Source organism: Colius striatus, chromosome 19 (assembly GCF_028858725.1).
Source record: "Colius striatus isolate bColStr4 chromosome 19, bColStr4.1.hap1, whole genome shotgun sequence".
Taxonomy (NCBI): Eukaryota; Metazoa; Chordata; class Aves; order Coliiformes; family Coliidae; genus Colius; species Colius striatus.
Window position 1 is genome coordinate 9,594,910 of NC_084777.1, and position 19,292 is coordinate 9,614,201.

General features: G+C 61.3%; 1 protein-coding gene across 1 annotated transcript in view; it reads left to right on the top strand.

The window, feature by feature from the left end:
• The window catches only part of EXD3 (exonuclease 3'-5' domain containing 3), a 261,724-nt gene extending 247,124 nt beyond the window's left edge, over positions 1-14,600 (top strand). The window contains exons 21-22 of the mRNA XM_062011576.1: positions 4,038-4,122; positions 12,423-14,600. Of these exons, the coding sequence (XP_061867560.1) occupies positions 4,038-4,122; positions 12,423-12,742 (405 nt within the window). The 3' untranslated portion in view covers positions 12,743-14,600. The remainder of the gene's footprint in view (positions 1-4,037; positions 4,123-12,422) is intronic.
• The last annotated feature ends 4,692 nt before the right edge of the window (positions 14,601-19,292 follow it).

A 19,292-nucleotide genomic window follows, 5' to 3' on the forward strand; every position in this document is an offset into this window, starting at 1 on the left:
CACTGAGTCACGTTGAAAAAGACCCTTTTGCCTGCCCCATGTCCCTCCCTGGCCATGCAGGCACGGGGAGTATCACTGCCAGTGGCCCTGGGGTGGCCCAGGCTGCTGGGGCAGCACTGAGATCCAGGCTGCCGTGACATCCCAGCAAGGTGTGACAGTACTGTCCCAGTCCAGTGCCTTCACTCCTGATGCCAGTGTCACAGGTTTCAGTGGTGCCACCTCAGAGCAGGCTGGGCTGTGTATGGTGGGCGCTGGCATGAGGTCTGGGGCAGGAGCGCGTGCCTGTGGGGGTGATGGTGCCCAACACTGCATCAGGACACTTGGGTGCAGGAGAGGGGATGGCAGTGAGGGGCTGTGGTGGGAACCGTGGCTCTGCCTGAGAGGGACCAGACCCACTCCTCATCCTGTGGGCACAGGGAGCAGACCCTGAGGGTTGTCAGTGCCATGCCTCTGCCCAGAGACAGGATTCAGCACCATCCTCACCAGCCCCATCCTCACTGTCCCTCTGGCCAAGCAGGCAGCGGCACAGCCCGGGGGGGCAGGGGCTGTGTGTGCCCAGGCAGCCGTGCCCATGCCCATGCCCGTGCCCGTGCCCATGCCCATGCCCGTGCCCGTGCCCATGCCCATGCCCGTGCCCATGCCCATGCCCGTGCCCATGCCCGTGCCCGTGCCCGTGCCCATGCCCGTGCCCGTGCCCATGCCCGTGCCCATGCCCATGCCCGTGCCCGTGCCCATGCCCATGCCCGTGCCCATGCCCGTGCCCGTGCCCGTGCCGTGCGGGGCACCCGGCGCAGGGGCTGATTCACACGGGGTGCTGGAGCCGCGGTGCTGCCGTGGGAACGCGCGCCCGCCATGGCTCCCGAGCGCCAGATTGCTTCAGCGGGGGAGCAGCCAAGATCCATTTCACAGAGGGCAGAGCAGATCTCGGCTGGGATTTACCAGTGACTAAGCGTGTGCTGGCAAAGGCTGCCCCAGCGTGAGAACGGCCGCCCCGCTCCTCCCCCGAGGTGTGCCCGCAGCCGCCCGCAGCGCCCGGGACCCTGCCCCGCCGGGACCCTGCCCCGCAGCCCCCGGGACCCTGCCCCGCCGGGACCCTGCCCCGCAGCCCCCGGGACCCTGCCCCGCCGGGACCCTGCCCCGCAGCCCCTGGGACCCTGCCCCGCAGCCCCTGGGACCCTGCCCCGCCGGGACCCTGCCCCACAGCTCCTGGGACCCTGCCCCGCCGGGACCCTGCCCCGCAGCCCCTGGGACCCTGCCCCGCCGGGACCCTGCCCCGCAGCCCCCGGGACCCTGCCCCGCAGCCCCTGGGACCCTGCCCCGCCGGGACCCTGCCCCGCAGCCCCCGGGACCCTGCCCCGCAGCCCCTGGGACGCTGCCCTGCGGCTGGGCACGGCTGTGGCGGTGCTGCAGGGGCTGCAGCCCCTCAGCCCAGATCACCCTGTTCCTCCCCCGTGGCCCAGCGCTTGCACTGTCTGTGTGGATGGGCAGGATGATGTGAGCAGAAAGCTGTGGCTATGCTCCCTGCCACATCGTCCTCAGGACAGGGCTGGGATGTGGGGCAGAAGCTGCCCCCCGATCCCCCAACCCCAAGCCAGGCACAGGGGGCCCTGAGGTGATGTAAGGGAAAAGCCAAACCCTTTGCTGTTGGGTGGCAGCTCCTGCTCACAGTGGTGACACCCCAGGGCAGCATTCAGGGTGCCACCATGCCCTGCTGTCCCACCACCACAAAGGATTTTGCCCTCACATCCCCCTCACTTTGAGGAGGGACCACGGTGAGTCTGGGGAAATCAATCCTTCCCTAGGAGGAGCAACCCATCCCTTCCCCAGCAGAAAAGCTCCCCACTCCCCTGTCTTTACAACCAAAGCAAGACCTACACAAAAAACCCTCTTGCACATCCCCAGGTGGTGATGCTGAGATGCAGAGGGCTGTGGGAGCCATGTCCCTGGGCAGAAACCAAGCCCAGGGCCACTGCTGGCCCCTGCTCAGCAGCTCCTCGGCCCAGCTTTGCCCAGGCTGCAGGCTGCACCACTCCAGCTCTTCTGCCTCGTTTTGGCAAGGCATTAAAAACAAATGAATAGCAATTTTTTTATTGCAGCTAATTGGTGTGGTGCTAAGTGGCTTATCTGGCTCCTGAGCCTGCCCTGTGTGCTTGGGAAGCTGAGGGTGGCAAAGGCCCAGGGGCTGGGGAGATGGCATGGGGCATGGAGCCCCACGGCATCTGGCAGCCCCAAGGAGAGTGGAAGTGCCAGGTTAGCCCTGGGCTGCCAGGGCATGCCTGGCCCAGGGAGTAGACTGCCCCTAGTTTACAAGGATGATGAAGTTTAAAGCAGAGGAGTTTTCCTGAGGTGGCTCCGTGCACACAAGAGGTGGGGTGAAAGTGTGAAAAGGAGCCAGTGAGCTCCAGTCCTCCTGAGTCCAGACAGCTGAAGCCTGAGGAGATCAGACTGCAGGCTGCAGTGTGGCCCCGTGTGATGCTGACCTCCAACGTGCTGTCTCCTTGCTCACCAGGCACCGCCAACAGCTGCAGAAATACAGATCCCCTCAAATAAAATCATCTTTCTGCCCTCTGGGCTTCATCCAGTTTCATTCCCCAGACACCTGAGTGTGGGAGCAAGGGTGCTTTGCCTCACCCTCAGTGTGAGCGAGGAGGAGCTGGAGCAGAGCAGGGTCTGACCCACCTTTGCACAAGCAGCAGGTGTCTGATGGTGGCTGTGCAAATCAGGACATTGTTGCAGAATTCCCTTTTTTAAAGTGATGCAGCAGTTTCCACATCATTTGATCACTTCCAAGGTGGCACCTTGTCCATCACTATCCGTGCTGCTGCTCTGCAGAGCTCTGAGGACCTGAGCCCAGCCAGGTCGTGCCCGGGCCGGGGAGCCTGCACTGGTTTTGTGGTGGCTGCTAGTGGAAATAACCTCCTCCAGCTGCAGGGCAGAGCTGGGACACGGTGGCAAACTCATTTTCAAACAAATTCGTTTCCCTCCATCCTCCTTCAGGCAGGGTGTGGGAGGAAGGGGCATCGCTGCACCTCGCCGTGACCCCAGCGCCGCTCCCGCTGGCACCCGCAAACCGGCAGAGCTGCCACGGGCCCGTGCTGCTGCCTGCTCAGGAGCTGCAAAAGCCTTTCTGGTTTCAACAGGCTTTGGAGCAAAGCCCCAGGCAGGGAACTCGTTCTGATTGGTGAAGTTATGCACCTCTCTCGCTGCTTGCCTTGGGTGCAGCGTGCTGGAAACGCTCCTCAAGCAGAAAACGGCCCCTAAAAACAAAGAGCTGCTGAAAGGTGTTGTGGCACATCCCAGCAGAGAGGGGAGAGGAGATCAAAGCCATCAGGGAGCCCACTGTGATGCTCCTGGGGAGGTTCAGGGCCAGCCACTCCTGGGCGAGTGTGTTCGGCGTCCGGCTGCAGCCTGGGCCCAGCACCGGCACCGGCTCCGGGTGCTCGTCAGCAGTGGGGTTTGGGGAGCTCCTCGAGAGGTCTGGCTCCCCAGGGACCAGCACTCAGCTTGGGCAGGTGCTCAGAGACCTCCCTGGGTGTGTTTTGGCAAACCCAAAATGAGGTAGACAATGCAACTCAGCTCTTGTGGTGCTGCAGCAGAGCTGGGCTGAGCAGGGCCAGCCAAGAGCCCAGTGTGTCCTCCACAGCTTCCATGAGACAAGAGAGGGCAGATCCTGAAGCAACAGCCACAGCTTTGAGTGTCTGCTTGATGTTTTATGGCAATCTCAGTTGCTGGTGTCTTGTGGCATCATGTAGGGCTCAGGGCTGAGGACTGCCAGGGTGGGCAGCAGTACTGGCAGCCTGGCATGGAGATGTGGCTGAGCACTGTAAAGATGTAGAGCCTCTGGAGAGGAGATTCTTGTGCCTTGTGAACTCCAGAATCTGAGTCTGGTGCTGTTCTGGCCCTTCTCTGGTGACACAGGCCAGTTCTCCCCCTGTCATGATGCATGCCCAGCATGGGACTGTGTGCTCCAGGCAGGCAGGGGATGCCCAGAGCACCTGGCCACCATCTCACCAGCCTCCTCTTCTCTCTTCTTCCAGGTGTGCAACTGCAACAAGTACCTGAAGGTGTCAAGGGAGAGGATGAGGCAGCTGGCAGAGGGCAGCGTGGGGGACAGCAGTGCAGGTAAGCGCTTGGTCAGCGGTGGCTGGGAGCCACACTCCAGCCCCAGCCCCTCTCTGCACTGCCCTGGGCAGAGTGGGACTGTCCCTCTGGGGCTAGGGGGTGTCTCAGAGGGGAACAGCATCTTCTGTGGCTGGGTGCAGACCCTCAGAGCCCTTTCAGGCTTTCTTGATCTGGCACATGCCAAGCACAGCTCCCAGCCCTGGCTTGGGACTGCTCGACCCAGGGTGCTTTGGTGACGTGCCAGCAGTGGCTCAAGTGGCAGCCTAAAGCCATGGCTGCCTGACCTGGGAAGTGGTGCTGCTGACAGAGCCCTTCCCACCTGCACAGTGCCTCGTAAACCAGGTCAGGCATTGGGAGCAGTGAGTCAGAGCCACTGGCCTGGCTGGGCTCAGGTGAGGCTGTGGTGGCCGTGGCAGGGGAGGCTCCTCCATCCCTGCCCCGAGCTGTGTGACCCCACATGCTTCTCCTCACAGGGAGCTGTGTTTGGGTGGTGGATGTCACCCACTGCAGGTGCCCCCAGATGGAAGTGTGTCCCTCCTGTTGCTCTGATCCAGCCTGGGCTCTGTCGCCGTGCCTCAGTTTCCCCAGCTGCTTGGTGGGAGCGGCAGCTGCGGCTTTGCTGGGATCCACACATGTGGCTCTGGGGAGGAGGGATGTGGTGGGGGGTTTGCCCCAGTGTGGGCAGCCTGCAGAAGGCTGGGGCATCCTGCCCAGCAGCTCCTCTGGCGAGGGCACCCACTGTGTGTGTACCCAGCGACCAGCCCAGCCTGCTCAGCCAGTTCAGGGGATGGGAAACACAAACGCTTTCAGTTCAGCTCTGTGAGTGTTTTCCCCATCCCTCTTCAGGATGGAGGTGATGGAGCTGGGGGGGGCTCACAACCATCACTCAGAGTCCTCAGAGACACCCTGTGTCCCTCCCGTGCTGAGTCCCTCAGGTCCAGGGGGGTCTCGTGAGGGGAGAGCCCCGGCTGATGGGCCAGCTGCAAGCCCTGTGCAGCCATGCTGGGCATGACCCTCCACACCCTCCACCACTGAGCAGTCAGGGTCTGAAGGTGCCACCACATCTTCAGGGGGTTGGTGTTTCGCTGGAACAGAGACATAAAACAGAAGCTGTGATTCTTGGGCAGCTGGCACCCAACCCAAGGCTCCTGGGGACTTTCAGGGGAAGTCCCCAGGGCTTCTGCCACCCTGGGGTTCCCATTTCTATTTAGACTCTGGTCAAGAGTTTAAGACTCTGGTCTGGGATTGTAAGCATCAGTGTGAAGTCAACTAGATTGTCCTCAAAATGTCCCACTTTGGGTCAAGTTTCATGGAGGAGAAACAGTGTGATGACACTGTCCTGCTGTCACTTGGTGGGTTCAGCAGTGGCAGGGGTCAGCTGGGCAGCCAGATGAGTGGCTTCATAAGGAGAACCTGTTTTCTCCTGATTCCTTTTGCATTTTCCTTCTGGAGGGGGCTGGTAGCAGTGACCTGCTCTGCTCTCAGCTGTGGTCCAGCACATGGTGTGAGAGCTCAGCACCCCCAGCTGCCCACCCCTGCCAGGACCAGCCCCCGCTCCCTGACTCCATTCCTGGATTAACCCCCAGGACTGTGGCCAGATGCTGCTGCTTGGCAAGAAAATGCCCTTTCCCCTCTCCAGGCAAGAGGGGAGCCTCTTCCCAGGGCCTTCCCTGCGTGGGGAGGAGCAGGTGGGTGCAGTGGGAGCCGGGGCTGCCGGGGCAGTGGCAGCATGGAGGGGGATGGATCCCCCAGCACCAACCCTCCACATCATCCCGTGGCTGCCACGAGGCCGCTGAGCCAGGCAGCCTGGGGCTGCTCACATTTGGGATGAGAAGCTTGAGCCACTGCTGCTCCATTTGGCTCCTGGATTTTTATGGCAGGGCTTCCAAGTGATGAAAGGCAAATTGTTTGTGCTGTAACAGCTCACTCCAGTTTGGAGCTAGGACATTCCCAGGTTTTAGGGAGAGTTTTCCCTGACACAGCTGCATTTTCCCTGCATGGGGGCTTTGATGAGATCCTGGAAATAGTTTCAAGCTTGGACAGCTTTGCCCTGTGATGCCCTTTTCCCAGGGGGATGCTCTGAGCAGCTCAGGTGCCTGGAGCAGGCAGGAGATGCGTCAGAGCAGGCAGCAGTGCTGTGGGGCACAGGCCAGACCTCACTGGAGGCCATTGGCAGCATGTGGGCTCCCAAAAGACCCAGGGGGGTGAGCTGTGTCACAGACTCTCATCTGGCTGGGAGAAGTTTCTTGCTTAGTGTGGTAACACCAGCTGGCACAGGCCCAGTACTCAGGGGATGCTCCACCCGATGAAATCTGGTCCCTGGGAAAGGCAAGGATGGAGCACATTCGATGTGGCTAGGGTCTGCCAAGCAGGAGAGGCTGCTTCAGCCATAACATCACCTCCTGCCCTCTGAAACATGCTGTGAAACATGGAAACAACTGGTGGTGCTTTCCTTGGGGCTGCACCACTAACCAGGCACAACGGAGCCTCTGTCCCGTGCTGGAGGCACACAGAGGAGTGGGTGCCTGGCCAGGCATGCTCAGGGACCCAGAGCAGCACCCTGGGGAGCCCCAGCCTGGGTGAGCATCCTCCCTGCCCAGACAGAGCTGGCACTCAGGACCAGTGTGATCTACACTGCCCATCTTCTCCCCCACCACAGCACCTGCAGGTGCAGGATGAGCCCTGGGCAGCTCCGTGGGTGGATGGAGGAGCAGCCAGGGTGTGCCAGAGGTGGGATGGCCAGGGCTGGTGGGGCTCTGAGCTGGCAGAGGCAGGCAGGATAAGGAGCTGCAGGCCAGTGTGCTGGGCTGCAGGGTGACACCAGTATGGTGCCAGGTCCTTTACAGCCACCACAGTGGGATGGCTGAGGGCATAGGCTGGTGAGACCCACTGCCCTCAGAGCCAGGGCCTCTGATGCACAGCAGGAAGAGGCCACTGCATGTCCAAAGCCTTGAGGATGGATGCAGTCTTTTCCTGCCATGCTTCCTTGATCTATAGTGCTTGGCTTTGCCATGAGCATCACCCCCATTCATTGGCACTCAGGTGAGCCCTGTGTGTCCTCACTGCTTTACAGCAGACCCAGCATGCAGGGGAGGCCAAGGTACCTTGTCGGTCCCTGAGGGGCACCCATGGGCCCAGCGACTCCCCAGGCCCATTCACCCTCAGACCAGAACCCCTGTGTGTTTAGGCTCTCTCTGAGGCACAGTGAGTGACAGGAGTGTGCTCACATCTGTCTCTGAGCAGGGCAAGGACGGGACTGGGTGCCACAGTGATGACTATCCAGAAGCATCCCCAGGCTGGGCTGGGATGTGTTCCACCAGCTCTCCTTCAGCAGAATTGCATTTTCTGTAATGACTTGTTGGGCTCCCGAACTCCAGAGGGACAGGGAACTGCTGGAGAGAGGCCAGTGCAGGGCCACCAAGATACTGAGGAGACTGGAGCATCTTCCTTCTGAGGAAAGGCTGTGGGACCTGGGGCTGTTCAACTTGGAGAAAAGAAGGTTGAGGGGACCCCATTAACACTTACAAGTCCCTAAAGGGTGTCAGGAGGATGGGGCCAGTCTTTGTTCTGTGGTGTCCAGTGACAGGACATAATGACATAAGCTGGAACACAAAAAGTTCCACAGTCACAAGGAAAAACTTTGGAGCTGCTGCCTGGCCAGGCACAGGAGCTGGCAGGGTTCTCCCACAGCAGCAGGGGCAGCTGGTGGCAGCCCAAGGTGCCTCTTGCCCTGAGCTCATCCTCCCTTCTCCACCCTGGGAACGTCTTAAGATGGCCATGCTGCTGCAGCCCAGGTTGCACAATCCCAGGTCCTTTGTCCTTTGCTTATCTGCCTTATCAAGGAGGAAAAGATAGCCAGGCATCTTCAGGGCCTGCAATCCAGTGTGTTTCTCAGGCTCGTAACTCCCCTTATCAGGTTTAATCTCTCACCGGTGAGGTTTCCCATGCACCTTTGTACTCCAAGAATGCTCCCAGCTCTGCTTTCAGCCTCCTTGCAAAGCCTTTGCCATCCACAGCTTTCTCCAAAACACCTCAGCCTTAATTGCCTAATTAGGGACGAGTCTGGGGAGCAGCTGATGACAGCTGGGCGCGGCTGGGACAGGCCTCTGGCTTGCACAAGCGCTGCCAGCCGCTGGAGAGGTTCCCGCCGGCACCGGCCGGGGCAGGCACCAGGCTCTTTGCCCCAAGGCCTTGCTCCTAGCTGGGGTGACACAGAGGGACCTGGGCAAGAAACGGGGCCTGGGGCGCGGGATTGAGGGCAGCAGCAGCCGGCTGTCCCCGGGCAGCGTGGGTCACCCTGCGGGGCCCCGGCAACACAGGGGGCCCCGGGGCTGGCGAGCGTGGGGACGGGCTGTTTCCAGCCAAATCGGGGCTGTGTGGTCTGGGAAAGGGGTGTGGGCACAGGCTCAAAGGTTTGCCCTGATCCGTGCCCCGTCACAGCTTCCCAGGCCCTGCTGTGGGGGGTCCCGGCGGTGCTGAGCCGGGACTCCTGCGTTGCCAGCAGCACAGGCTGTAGGGCTGCAGGTCACCAGTGTCACCGTCACGGTGGCCTTGCAGTGTGATCCCTGCAGCACTGAGAGCTTTACTCTGGGCAGGGGAGGGTGCATATCCCCCTGCTCGCTGCCAGGAGCCAGGCCCTGGCCCATGTCCCTCCCGCCAGGCTCAGCCGCCGCATCCCTGCGCAGGAGCTTGCAGCGGGACACGCAGCCCTGTGGCTCCTGTCCCCTCCCCACGCTCTCTGGGACAAGTCACTTTGCCCACCACAGCTCCCTGGCGCAATAGTTTCCATCCAGGGCTCGTGTGGGACCGTCAGCTTGTGGATGTGAGGTCCCAGGAGCTGCCATGCTCTTGTGATGCAGCCCTGGCTCGGTGTCCCCAGGCTGAAGGTACCACTGGTACCACTGGTTTTGGGGGACCATGCAGTGCCCAGGGCATGAGACGGGGCTGTGACATGGCTCTTCCTCACAGGCTTGGTGCTGTGGGAGGGGATCTGAAGGAAAGGGAGCATGGCAGTGGCTTGAGCACAAAGCAAGGCTGCTGCAGAGGGGACAGTTGCATCTCCTGGGCTGCAGAGGTGGGATCCCACCGCTGAGCGTGGCCTTGCTCAGCCCAGGGAGGGACCTGATGCACAAATAAGCAGAATTGAGGTCCTGCAGCATCCCTTTTGCCCTGACCGTGGCTGGGCAGTTGCTGGGAGGTGGGCAGGAGCTGGAGGTGTGAGTGGGCAGCATGTGGAGGGCAGAGGAGAGCAGAGGAGGCAGCTCGGTGCTGAGCAGGGCTGCTGGGTCAAGGACAGCACTGTAGGACAGGGACAATCCTGCTGCATGACACGGATGGGTGCTCAGCCCTGGCACACGGGAGAGGGGCTGCAAGACTCAGCACCCCCCAGGCTCAGTGACCCCCAGGGTGACCCAGGCAAGAGGGGGAGAGGTGAGCCAGAGGCAAGAGGGCTTTTTTTATTTCCAAGATGTTTTCTAATGGGATTATTAGTTCCCAAGAGGTGTTTCAAATTGATTTGGTAAGGAATCGCTTTCATTTCTGCCCGGCAGAGCTGTGCTGGTAATCCAGCCTTTGGGGCAATCCACTGCCTTGCTCTGGAAGCCTTGGAGCTGCTGAGCTCTGGGCAGCCTTGGGGCTGTGCTCAGCTCCCTGGGCCCCACACACCCCACATAGCCTTTTGCTCCATCTCCAGCATCACCCGTGGTGTGCAGCATCCAGGCTGCAGCCCCGTGGGAGCAGTGGGGAGGCCTCTGCCCATCTCCAGGGAGATTGCAAAGAAACCAAACCAGATCCTTCAGAAAATCCCCCCTTTTCCCCAGGAAAGCCCCTTTCTTTCTGGGGGAGCTGACCTGCTCCCAGCAGGGATATCAGGGCGGGCACCCCGTGTCCCAGTGGCGGCGGCCAGGGGAGCGCAGGCATCTTCAAAAGCCCCGGAAAGAATTTGGTGGGAGGGGGAGAAGGGGTTTTACAAGCTCCTATTCAAAAATGGTCACTTTGAAGTGATGTAGCATTTTCAAGCCTTTGAAGAGCCACAATTAGGAGGGGGCTGGTGCAAGCGAAAGGCAAAACTACGGGGTGACCATCAGAGCTTTTAAGGGATGAACTTTTCCTCCCTGCCTGCCTTTTTCTCACGAGCCAGGGGGGTGGGGTTGGGGTGTCTGGGGGAGCTGGAGGTTTCACCTCCCCACCATGGGGAGAAGGAGAGAGTCTGCATTTGGATCTTCCCACCAGCAGCAGGACGACTGCTGCGGTGTGTTTGAAGGGAAAGTAAATTGCCCAGGGTTACTACAGGAGCGTGGAGTGGCTGTGCCCGGGTGCTGGCAGGGCTGGGGTGCTGCAGGGTTTGGGAGCTCCTGGGGGGGATCCAAGGTGTTCAGGCAGTGTGGCTGCTGGCTGCTGGCAGCATCATTCCAATTGAGGTTGGATCTAAAAGGCCCAGCCAAGGCAGACGTCGCTCCTGCCACAGTCCTGGAGGCAGATGCAGAGGGCACCCAATGAGAAGGGAAGAAAGGCAGAATTGTGTCTGTGTGTTACCAACTGAACAAAACTAAATGCCTGATGGCCCTGGGTTTTGCAGGGAGCCTGTGGCTGCTGTGCTTGGAGGCACATCCTGCAGCTGGGCCAGGCTGTGACCACCCCGTGCCACCAAGCCCCTGCCTCCTGGCACAGGGATCTGCCACGTGCCCACAGGCTCCAGCCTGGAGAAACCCCTGGGAAGGGGCTCTGCCTCTGTGTCCCCACTCCCATGGCTCAGGATCTCCTGAGAGCAGCCCAGGTGCTTCACCACATGCCAAAAACTGGAGACATTTGAAACTGAGGTGGCTGTTTTTTCCCCAGGAATGGCTGTTGGGGTCCCACACAGGCACAAGCGGGGCCGTGGGGCACTCACCTGGGACACAGCGATGGTGACCCAGCTCTTGGCCTGGGCCTGGAGGCTGCTTCCCCTCATGTTGTGGCAGGTTCAAACCCGGTCCCCAAACCTGTGCCACTGCCAGGCTGCATGGTGGTCCAGGACTGGTCTGCAAAACCACCCTGAGAACACTCTCAGTGACAGCCTTGGCCCTAAGTGTGACTGTCAGCTGGAGGGGTCAAGATGACTGTGCCCCACCAGCTTGGGCTGGTCTCCTCTGGGGAGGTGTGGAAGGTCTTAGGGGCTCTGGGGACACTTCTGAACGAGGGCTGGTGGGGTCTGAGCTTCCCACACCTCTCCCCAGGGGCTGTGGCTCGCTCTGCCAGTGCAGTGGCAGGTCCAGGCCCTGCCAGCAGCCGTGGGGGGCTCTGCTGGGATGAGGTGACCGTTCCAGGGCCTTGCTTTCCCCCACAGTAATCACCAGCATGTCCCAGCTCCTGACAGCACTGGGATGCTGGGATGAAGAGCCAACTGGGAGTGCTGGTGTCCCTCTTTGTCACAGCTGGCTCCCGACCAGGTGCCGCCCAAGCAATGCAGGATGCCTTTTGTAGTCTTAATTGATGCCTGGGCAGGACAAGTCCCCCCCTGCCAAAAGTGAGTCATCCGGCAGCAATAAGGGCAGCGGCGGCCCCGGCTGCCAGGAGCCCTGATGGATGGGACCAGGAGCCCTGATGGATGGGACCAGCTCAGCCCTCGGCTTCCGCCGCCCGGATCTGGCGACTTGCCGTGCCCCGGCCGCGGGCAGGAGACCTGCACCGAGCTGCCAAAGATGCCCTGGGGGCTGTGGCACTCGGCTTGGGGTGGCAGCGAGCTGCTGGCCTGGCAGGGCTGGGGCTCAGGGCATGCAGGAGGGCTCAGGGGACACAGCCCCACGTCACCCGTGTGCCCCATGCCTGAGTTATGTGGTGGAAGGGGTGCCACGTGTGGCCCCGTGTCCTCGGGCAGGCCAAGGGAGCTGTGGGTGTCGTGAGCAGAGCAGACAGCTCTTAATGGTGGCTTCTTTTACTGTTTGCTTGCCCTGTGATAGAGAGGGGAGAGGGGGGCACAGCCCAGCTCAGAGAGCAGCCTTGCCTGTAGCAGGAAAGCAAAGCCACGACACCCAGTACAGCAGCACTGGTGCAGTTACCCAGACTGGAATAGCTCCCAAGGCAGGGCATGGCAAAGGGGCTGCAGGAGGTGCTGGGTGGCTGCTGGGGAGAGGGAGGCTGCATCGGTGCTGTGCTGGGGGCCTGCAGCTGTGGGATGCTGGCAATCACCCTCTCCCCAGTTCCCCCCAGTCCATGGGATGCTCCTCCCGGGGTGCAGGGCAGAGCCCCTCACAGGGCTGAGCACAGCCCCTGCTCATCACACCAGTGCCAGGTGGTTAATCTGCTGTCTGCTCTCCCCACAGGCTGCCTGGGGAGTGAGGAGAAGCCTGGCCAGAGCTGCATTGCCCATGCCACAGCCCAGCCCAGCTCCACGGCGCAGGGTGAGTGGCCAGAGGGGCCGCAGCAGCACGGGGCGGCCGCAGGGCTGGCAGGGGGCATGGTCCTGCAGGTCTCTGCCGTGCCCCTCGGGGTGCTGGACAAAGCTGACCTCACTGACTTCTACTGCTGCACCCGCTGTGGGAAGGTGTTCTGGGAAGGGTCCCATTTTGGACGTGTTATCTCCCAGTTTCAGGATGTTCTCGTTGCTGCTGGGGATGAGAAGAGCATCTATGAGCTGAGCTGAGGGATGGGGACGTGCTCCCCAGGGAGCCTCAGCAGGATCTGGGGCTGTGGGCTTGAGGTGTGAGGCTGGAGGGGGCTCTCATTTCAGGGTCTGCCATGGAGGGGGCTTGTGACATTTGCACTTGATGGTTTGTGGTAGCCTGAAAACACGTGGCCTCCACGAGATCATTAAATCAGAGGTGGCTGGGGAACAGCCCCTTTGCTTTGTTTGTGCCTCCCTCTGGTCTGGGCACAGTGAGGGGCTGGCAGAGCTCTCCAAAACAACTCCCAGGCAGTGCCAACTCCAAGGCACCCCTCAGGCCCCAGCACCCTTGCCCTGCTCACTCATGTTGAGGAGCAGGGGCTGCGTCCCCAGACTCACAGAGCATCCCAGTGCCTGTGGGACACATCACACCACCAACCACCACCTGTCCTCAGCAACCCTCTCCCTGCAGCCCTCCCACCATTGCCCAGAGGCAGTGGCTGGGCACAGCTGTGGGGGTCTCAGGGGCTGAGGGGCCACAGAAGAACCTCTGGGTGCACTCTGGTGCCCTCTGGCATCACCCTGTGCTGCCCCAGCAGAGCTGGACTGGCTTGAGGGGGCAATCCCATGGGTGCCAAAGCTCCTGCCAGCCCAGTGGGACCATCAAGCCACCGCCATGCCCAGGGCTCTGTGAGGTGACACACAGGAGTGGCAGTGGAGTGTGTGATCCCACCATCACCAGGAAGGAAGGGCCACCAGCAGGACTGGCCAGTGTCCAGATGCCTGTTCAATACCTGGAAGCGGCACGTCCTTACATTTGCCCACTGCTGGTGTCCCCAGCCCCTCCAGTGCTTGAGCCATCTCCTGTATAAACACTCCTGACTTGTGCCTTACTATGTCCTTGTGGGCAACCAGACCCCCCAGCTTCCCTGGGGACTCTTTAGAGTGTCCTTTGAGCAGAGGGTGGACAAGGCTCGTGCTTTGCCAGCAGCCCCTCTACACCAGCCACTGGTGGAGGGAACTGGTGGGGCCACCCTGAGCAGCCCCAGCCCCAGACTCACCCTGTGTCAGCTCGTGCCACTCTGGGGTTTGCTCTGGGAGAGCAGGAACTGGGGCTGAAGCAGAGCAGGATTGCTGCAGAGCCTCCTGCCACCGGCCCCTGCTGTGAGCGATGCTTCGTCACGGTGAGATGAACCTCTCCAGACCCAGGCTGGGGGAAGCTTGTGAGTCACACAAACATCTGAGTCATCCAGTCCTGGCCTGGAGCAGGGGGGAGGTGGAGCAGCATGGCTGAGCCTCCCAAAGCCCACTTGCAGCCAGCCCACGGGCACTCCTGGGCTTTGCTCACAGGGCTTTGTGGAACTGTGGTTTCACATCGGGCTGTCGCCGCTTTCACTGTGGAGAGGAGCTGGCGGGGACAGCGGGGCACACTGACCCTGTCCCTCACCCTGGGGATGCTCCTGGCCACACAGCTGCCTGGAAAGGGCCCTTCCTTCTGACAGGGTCACCTCCTGGCCACCTCTAGGACTTTATCTCCCTGCCATCTCCATCAGTTTGGGCGTGAGCTCAAAGGACTTGTTTTAAGAGAAGACCTGCCAGACATCAGCAGGTCGTGTGTGCGTGTGGCCACGGCACAAAACAGCCCCCAAGGGGCCTCATCCCACTCCTGGGGCCAGGGGCAGCAGCTGAGACTCAGCCCAGCACCTTCTGCTCCCTGCAGGAGGTCATGCCCAAGTGGGATCTATGCAGCACAGTCACCTCCACTCATAGACACAGTCAGCATCAAACTCCAGGTCAGACCAGCCTTGAGCCGCATCCAGGAAGTAATAAATTGTCTGGTTTTGAATGGTGGATACAGATCAAAGGGAAATAAACCAGGGTTTTAATCAGCCTTCAATATTGTTTCCCTTTCTGGCTACTTTAAAAAGAAATAATATCCAAATCCCATTGTGTGTGCCATAGGAATGTTTGACATTGATGAGGGCAGTGCTGAGCACTCCGTGGCTTTTGGGAGCTGTTGGATGCTGGTGGGCTGCCCACACCCACAGCCCTTCAGTCCCCATGCTCAGCTCCTGCCCCTGCACTGCAGGATGGGGGGGGCTGTGACAAAACAGCCCCAGGGAAGGGGGTTTTCGCTGTTTTATCACCCCAGCCTGAATGAGACCTGTGTGAGCAGCATCTCTGAGCCCTGAGAAATCCCACGCTGCATCGGATGTCGGGCCGGTTCCTCTCCGCGCTCTGTGTACCCCTCGCACATCCTTCAGAGTTTGATGGGGACAAGGTGTTTGGAGCTCAGGCCAGCTTTAGTTTACAAATGAATATATCAACATTGTTCCTCATCAGGCAGGAATGTGCTTCCCTCCCTTCTCCCCCACCTTATCCCCATCCCCTTCCGAGCAAACTTCCTTCCTCCTGTAATCTGGAGCGGAAACCTCGCCGCATATTTGACCGGCTCAGAGAAACGGGCTCTCGTTTCCCTGGCGTGACTTTGTGCCTTGAACTAGGGCTGGTCAGTCCCTGAGGCAGCAAGGCAGGGGAGGAGGAGGAGGGTGAGGGCTGTACCACTGCCCAGCCTCGACACGGGGCTGCTCTTGCAGCCGGATGCTCCGATCCAGCTCCCAGTTGCCCGGTTGCCGTTTTCAAACCAACTGGCACGTTTCTGGGCACGGGCCCAGGGCTGATGAGCCCGAGGTTGGCTGCAAGCTCAGGCCCTTCTGCTGCCCCACACCACGGAAACATAGCTGCCACAGGCTGGGAGTCACTTGTGCTGGCCCCTCGCTGGGGGTTGGGTGGGAGAGAGGTGTCCATGCCACGTGAGGAGGGAGATTTGCCCGAGGAGAATGTTTGCTCCCTGGGAAAGAGGCCAGGCCCAGGCCCTTCCCATCATCCTGCCAATGTGTGGGCACGGCTCGGGGCAATGAGCTGCTACGTGCTGGCCAGACCTGCCTCACGTGTGTCTTGGGGCATGGCCGTGTCACCCCAGGCTGCCTCAGCACCAGGGCTGAGGTGCTGAGGGACGTGGTTCAGTGCTGGGCTTGGCAGTGTGAGGGGAGGGGTTGGATTCAACGCTCTTAAAGGTCTTTTCCAACCAAAACAAGTCTCTGGTTCTGTGATGTCTCCACAGAGTGGTCACCCAGTCCCCAGGCCAGTCCCAATGGGCTCTGCCGTGTCTTCTGGGGGAACTGTGTGGTGGGAGCAGTGAGGCCACGTATCCCCATCCCCACAGCCACTGCAAAGGAGTGAATCATTGGCCCTGGGAAACATGTGTCTCAGGAGATGGTCATTTCCTTGGACCAAAGCCCTGCACCAGCACAGGGTTCAGTACTGGAGCTCGTTCTGATGGCCCAGGACAAGCTAGTTATGGGGAAGTTGGCCCACGGCACATAAAACCTTTGTCTCTGTCTCCAACCCATTGTCTCATCACCTGCAAAGTGGATGTTTGGTCCCTCCACATGCCAGTTTTCCAGCACCAAAAGCATGGGCTGAAGTCAGGCAGGTTGGTGCACGTGTGTTTGGCTGCACCAGAGACACCAGCCAAGGCTATGCCATGGAGTGGCCCCGCAGCACCGGGACACCAACACCGGTGGAGAGCCCTGACTCTGGCCCTGGGCAGGAGGTCTCCAGCTCTGCAGATGTCCCAGTTGGAGGCCTTTTGCCCCAACAGCATTCTCCCACTGCCAGATACAGAGGCTGTAGGCTGCATCAGAAGAGCTGCAGCCTTTTCAGCAGGGTAAGCACTGAGAAGACTGGACTAAAGCATTAAAGGCCATGCTGCAGTGTGACAGCCCAGCCTGCACTGCCCAGCACCACAGCCCCTGCACAGAGCTGGGTCCTCCAGCCCCCAGCCAGGCAGACAGGGGTGCCCCCGACTGCGTCCCCCCTGAGGACAATGACCACGTGGAGAGTTATGAACATGGTTGAGTCTCACTCAGGTTTTAAATCCTGCTTGTCACGGGCTGAGAGGGGAGGGAACACACAGAGCAGTCTCCATGGAAAGCAGCAGCTCCCAGCCCATGACCCTGTGGTGCAGGTGGCCCAGGAGGCTGGGGCACGCCTGGAGCCTCCCCTTGTCCCCAGGGCTTCTCCAAACCACCCGGGAGAGCTTTGCTCGTGGTGCCTTGCTCCCTGGAGAGGACACAGGGCATCCGCACACGTGTCCTCACCGCACGAGCGGGAGGTTTCTCTTGCCAACCTCAGCTTCTGGCCGCGGGAGCTTTCTGCCTGCGGCTCTGGAAGGGGCCCACACCCCCCTGGGCACTGCCCGAGGGCTGCCCAAGGCTCCCCCTCAGCTGTGTGACCATGGGGACAGCATGAGGCCGCTCCCACGGCCGTGCCCTGCTCCTGTCCCGCTGTGCGTGGGGCAGCTCTGGCAGCACAGAGGAAGGTTTTTTTCCCCCGAAGACTCCCTCTCACCCCCCGTAGCCCCTTCCCCGCTGCTTCTTTGCTGGCAGCAGCCTCCCGGGGAGGGTTTCCCCTCCCCTCCCGCTCGGAGATGGGTCCCCCCGGGGCAGATCAGCGCCCGCAGCCCCGGCCTCGCGTGGGCTCCCTTCGCTGCCGCGTCCCCGCAGCCGGGCAGGAGGCCTTGGCCCCTCTTTACCAAAAAGAAAACAAGCCAGGAGGCAAAAAGCAGCGGCGGAGGAAACCTCTGCGCTTCCTCCCGGCTCGCCGGCAGCCGGGCGGGCAGGCCGCGCTCGCTCGCAGCCCTTCGCCGGGGCTCCGCGCTGGGAAGAATCGCGCTCGTCTTTCCCACGCTCCCCGACACATTTTAATGAATTAAGTGGGGGCACCGCCCCCTCGCCGCCTGCCCGGATCCGGCCCCGGGCTCTCCGGCTCCCTTCAAGGAGGCCTCCGGGGGTGGCTGGACTCCGGCTGGCTTGGACGGGCACTGCCCGTCTGGGATATTCGGGAGAGGGCTCCGAGCCCCCGCGGCACCGCCGGCCGCTGCCTCCCCTCCCTCCCTCCCGCAGGCTCTCACGGGCAGAGGGAAATTGGGTTTTCACGTCTCTCGAGGAGGGGAAATTCGTTCCGCGCTTCTCGGCGTGACCGTTTGCCTAAGGCACCGCAGCGCCGGGTCCCTCTCCCCGCCTCCCGCCGCCGTCCACGGCGCGGTGCTGGCCGCGGCCTCCCGCAGCCCCCTTCTCCGGAGCCAGCGGAGAAACCGCGGTGTGGGACCGAGCCTCGCGGGGCCCCCCGAGGCAGCAGAGCGAGGGAAGGGACCTTCCCGCAGCCCCGCAGCCCCCGCAGCCCCCGGCCGTGCGGGGAGGCTGTCCCGGCCAGCACCGCCGCAGCCGCTCACGGGGCTGGGGTACAAACCGGCACCGAAATGCAGGGTTTCAAACCCGCCTTTTGATTTTCCTTCTCCTTTGTGTGTGTGTGTGTGAGAGAGAGAGCCTTTTCTGCTCTTCTCCCTCCCTCTCTGGCACTGGTCCCAGGCCGAGTCCTGCCCCCACCTGCCAGCCCTGAACATTTGCATGGCTGGGTCCCTGCCCAGGCGCTTTATTTTTCTCACCAGTGTCACTGGCAAATGCAGATTCGCTCGCAAGGATGTAACTCTGGCCGAGCCCCAGACCGGGGAGGTGTGAGCAATTCCCACTCTCCCACGGCTGGCTAAGAGGGCTCGACACCTCACAGGATACGGCCCTTAAAGGCACAAAATCTGCTGTGCCACGATATTTAAGCGTGGAAACGAGAGGGTGAGGCTGCAGGAGAAGAGCCCCGACCCAAGGCCATTGCCAGCCCTGCCTGGCTGCGGCAGAACCACCACACAACCCTCTGCTTCCCCTTTGCCAGTCATGGGGTTTTGGTGGGTTTAGAGCCAGTGAGGGGCTGCTGTGGCTTCAGGTGTTTGCACTGCTGGGCAATGCCGGGCCCTGGGCACAGCCATAACTCCCCTCACCCAAGGTGAGGTGACACGGGGGAGAGGAGGGCTCCGACTGCCACTGGCATCCCCCGCGGCCACCGTGGCTGGAGTGATGGGGGGCAGAGCCGGGACAGGCCCTCGGGGGCACAGGGCAGGTGTTGCTCTGCACTGTCCTCAGGCAAACCTGGCTCCTGCAGCGACCCCAATGCCCTGAGCCCACCTCCGTGCCCTGTGCCGGTGTGGTGGAGGCTCAACACCTCAGAAGCAACAGGGATGTCCTGGGAGAAGCCAAATGGAGTGAGGCACAAAGAGCAGGCAGGGTGCAGGGAGATTGCATGAGGATGGAAACGGGCTTGGGCATGGAGTGAGAGTGGAGAGAGGATGGAGACAGGCATGGCCGAGGGGTGAGTGTGGAGATGGGAGTGGGGATGAGGCTGGGGACAAAAAAACACCTATCTGCAGAAATGGATTTGGAAAAGCAAACCCTTCTGTGAAGCAAGACAGGAGCTGCTTCAGCAATTCCTCACAGCCCAGACCATGCTGGTTCCACCTCTTCCAACAAAGGAGATGGACCAGCAAGGGTAGAAGTCGTCCCAGCCCCATCCAGCCTTCCCCTAAGAGTGCCCAGGACAAGCCCCGAGCAAAGGCCATGGGGTGAGTCACGCCCCAAACTCACGGCCGCTGCAGCTCTTTCTGCAGAAACCCTGTCCAAGAAATCTAGGAACTCCA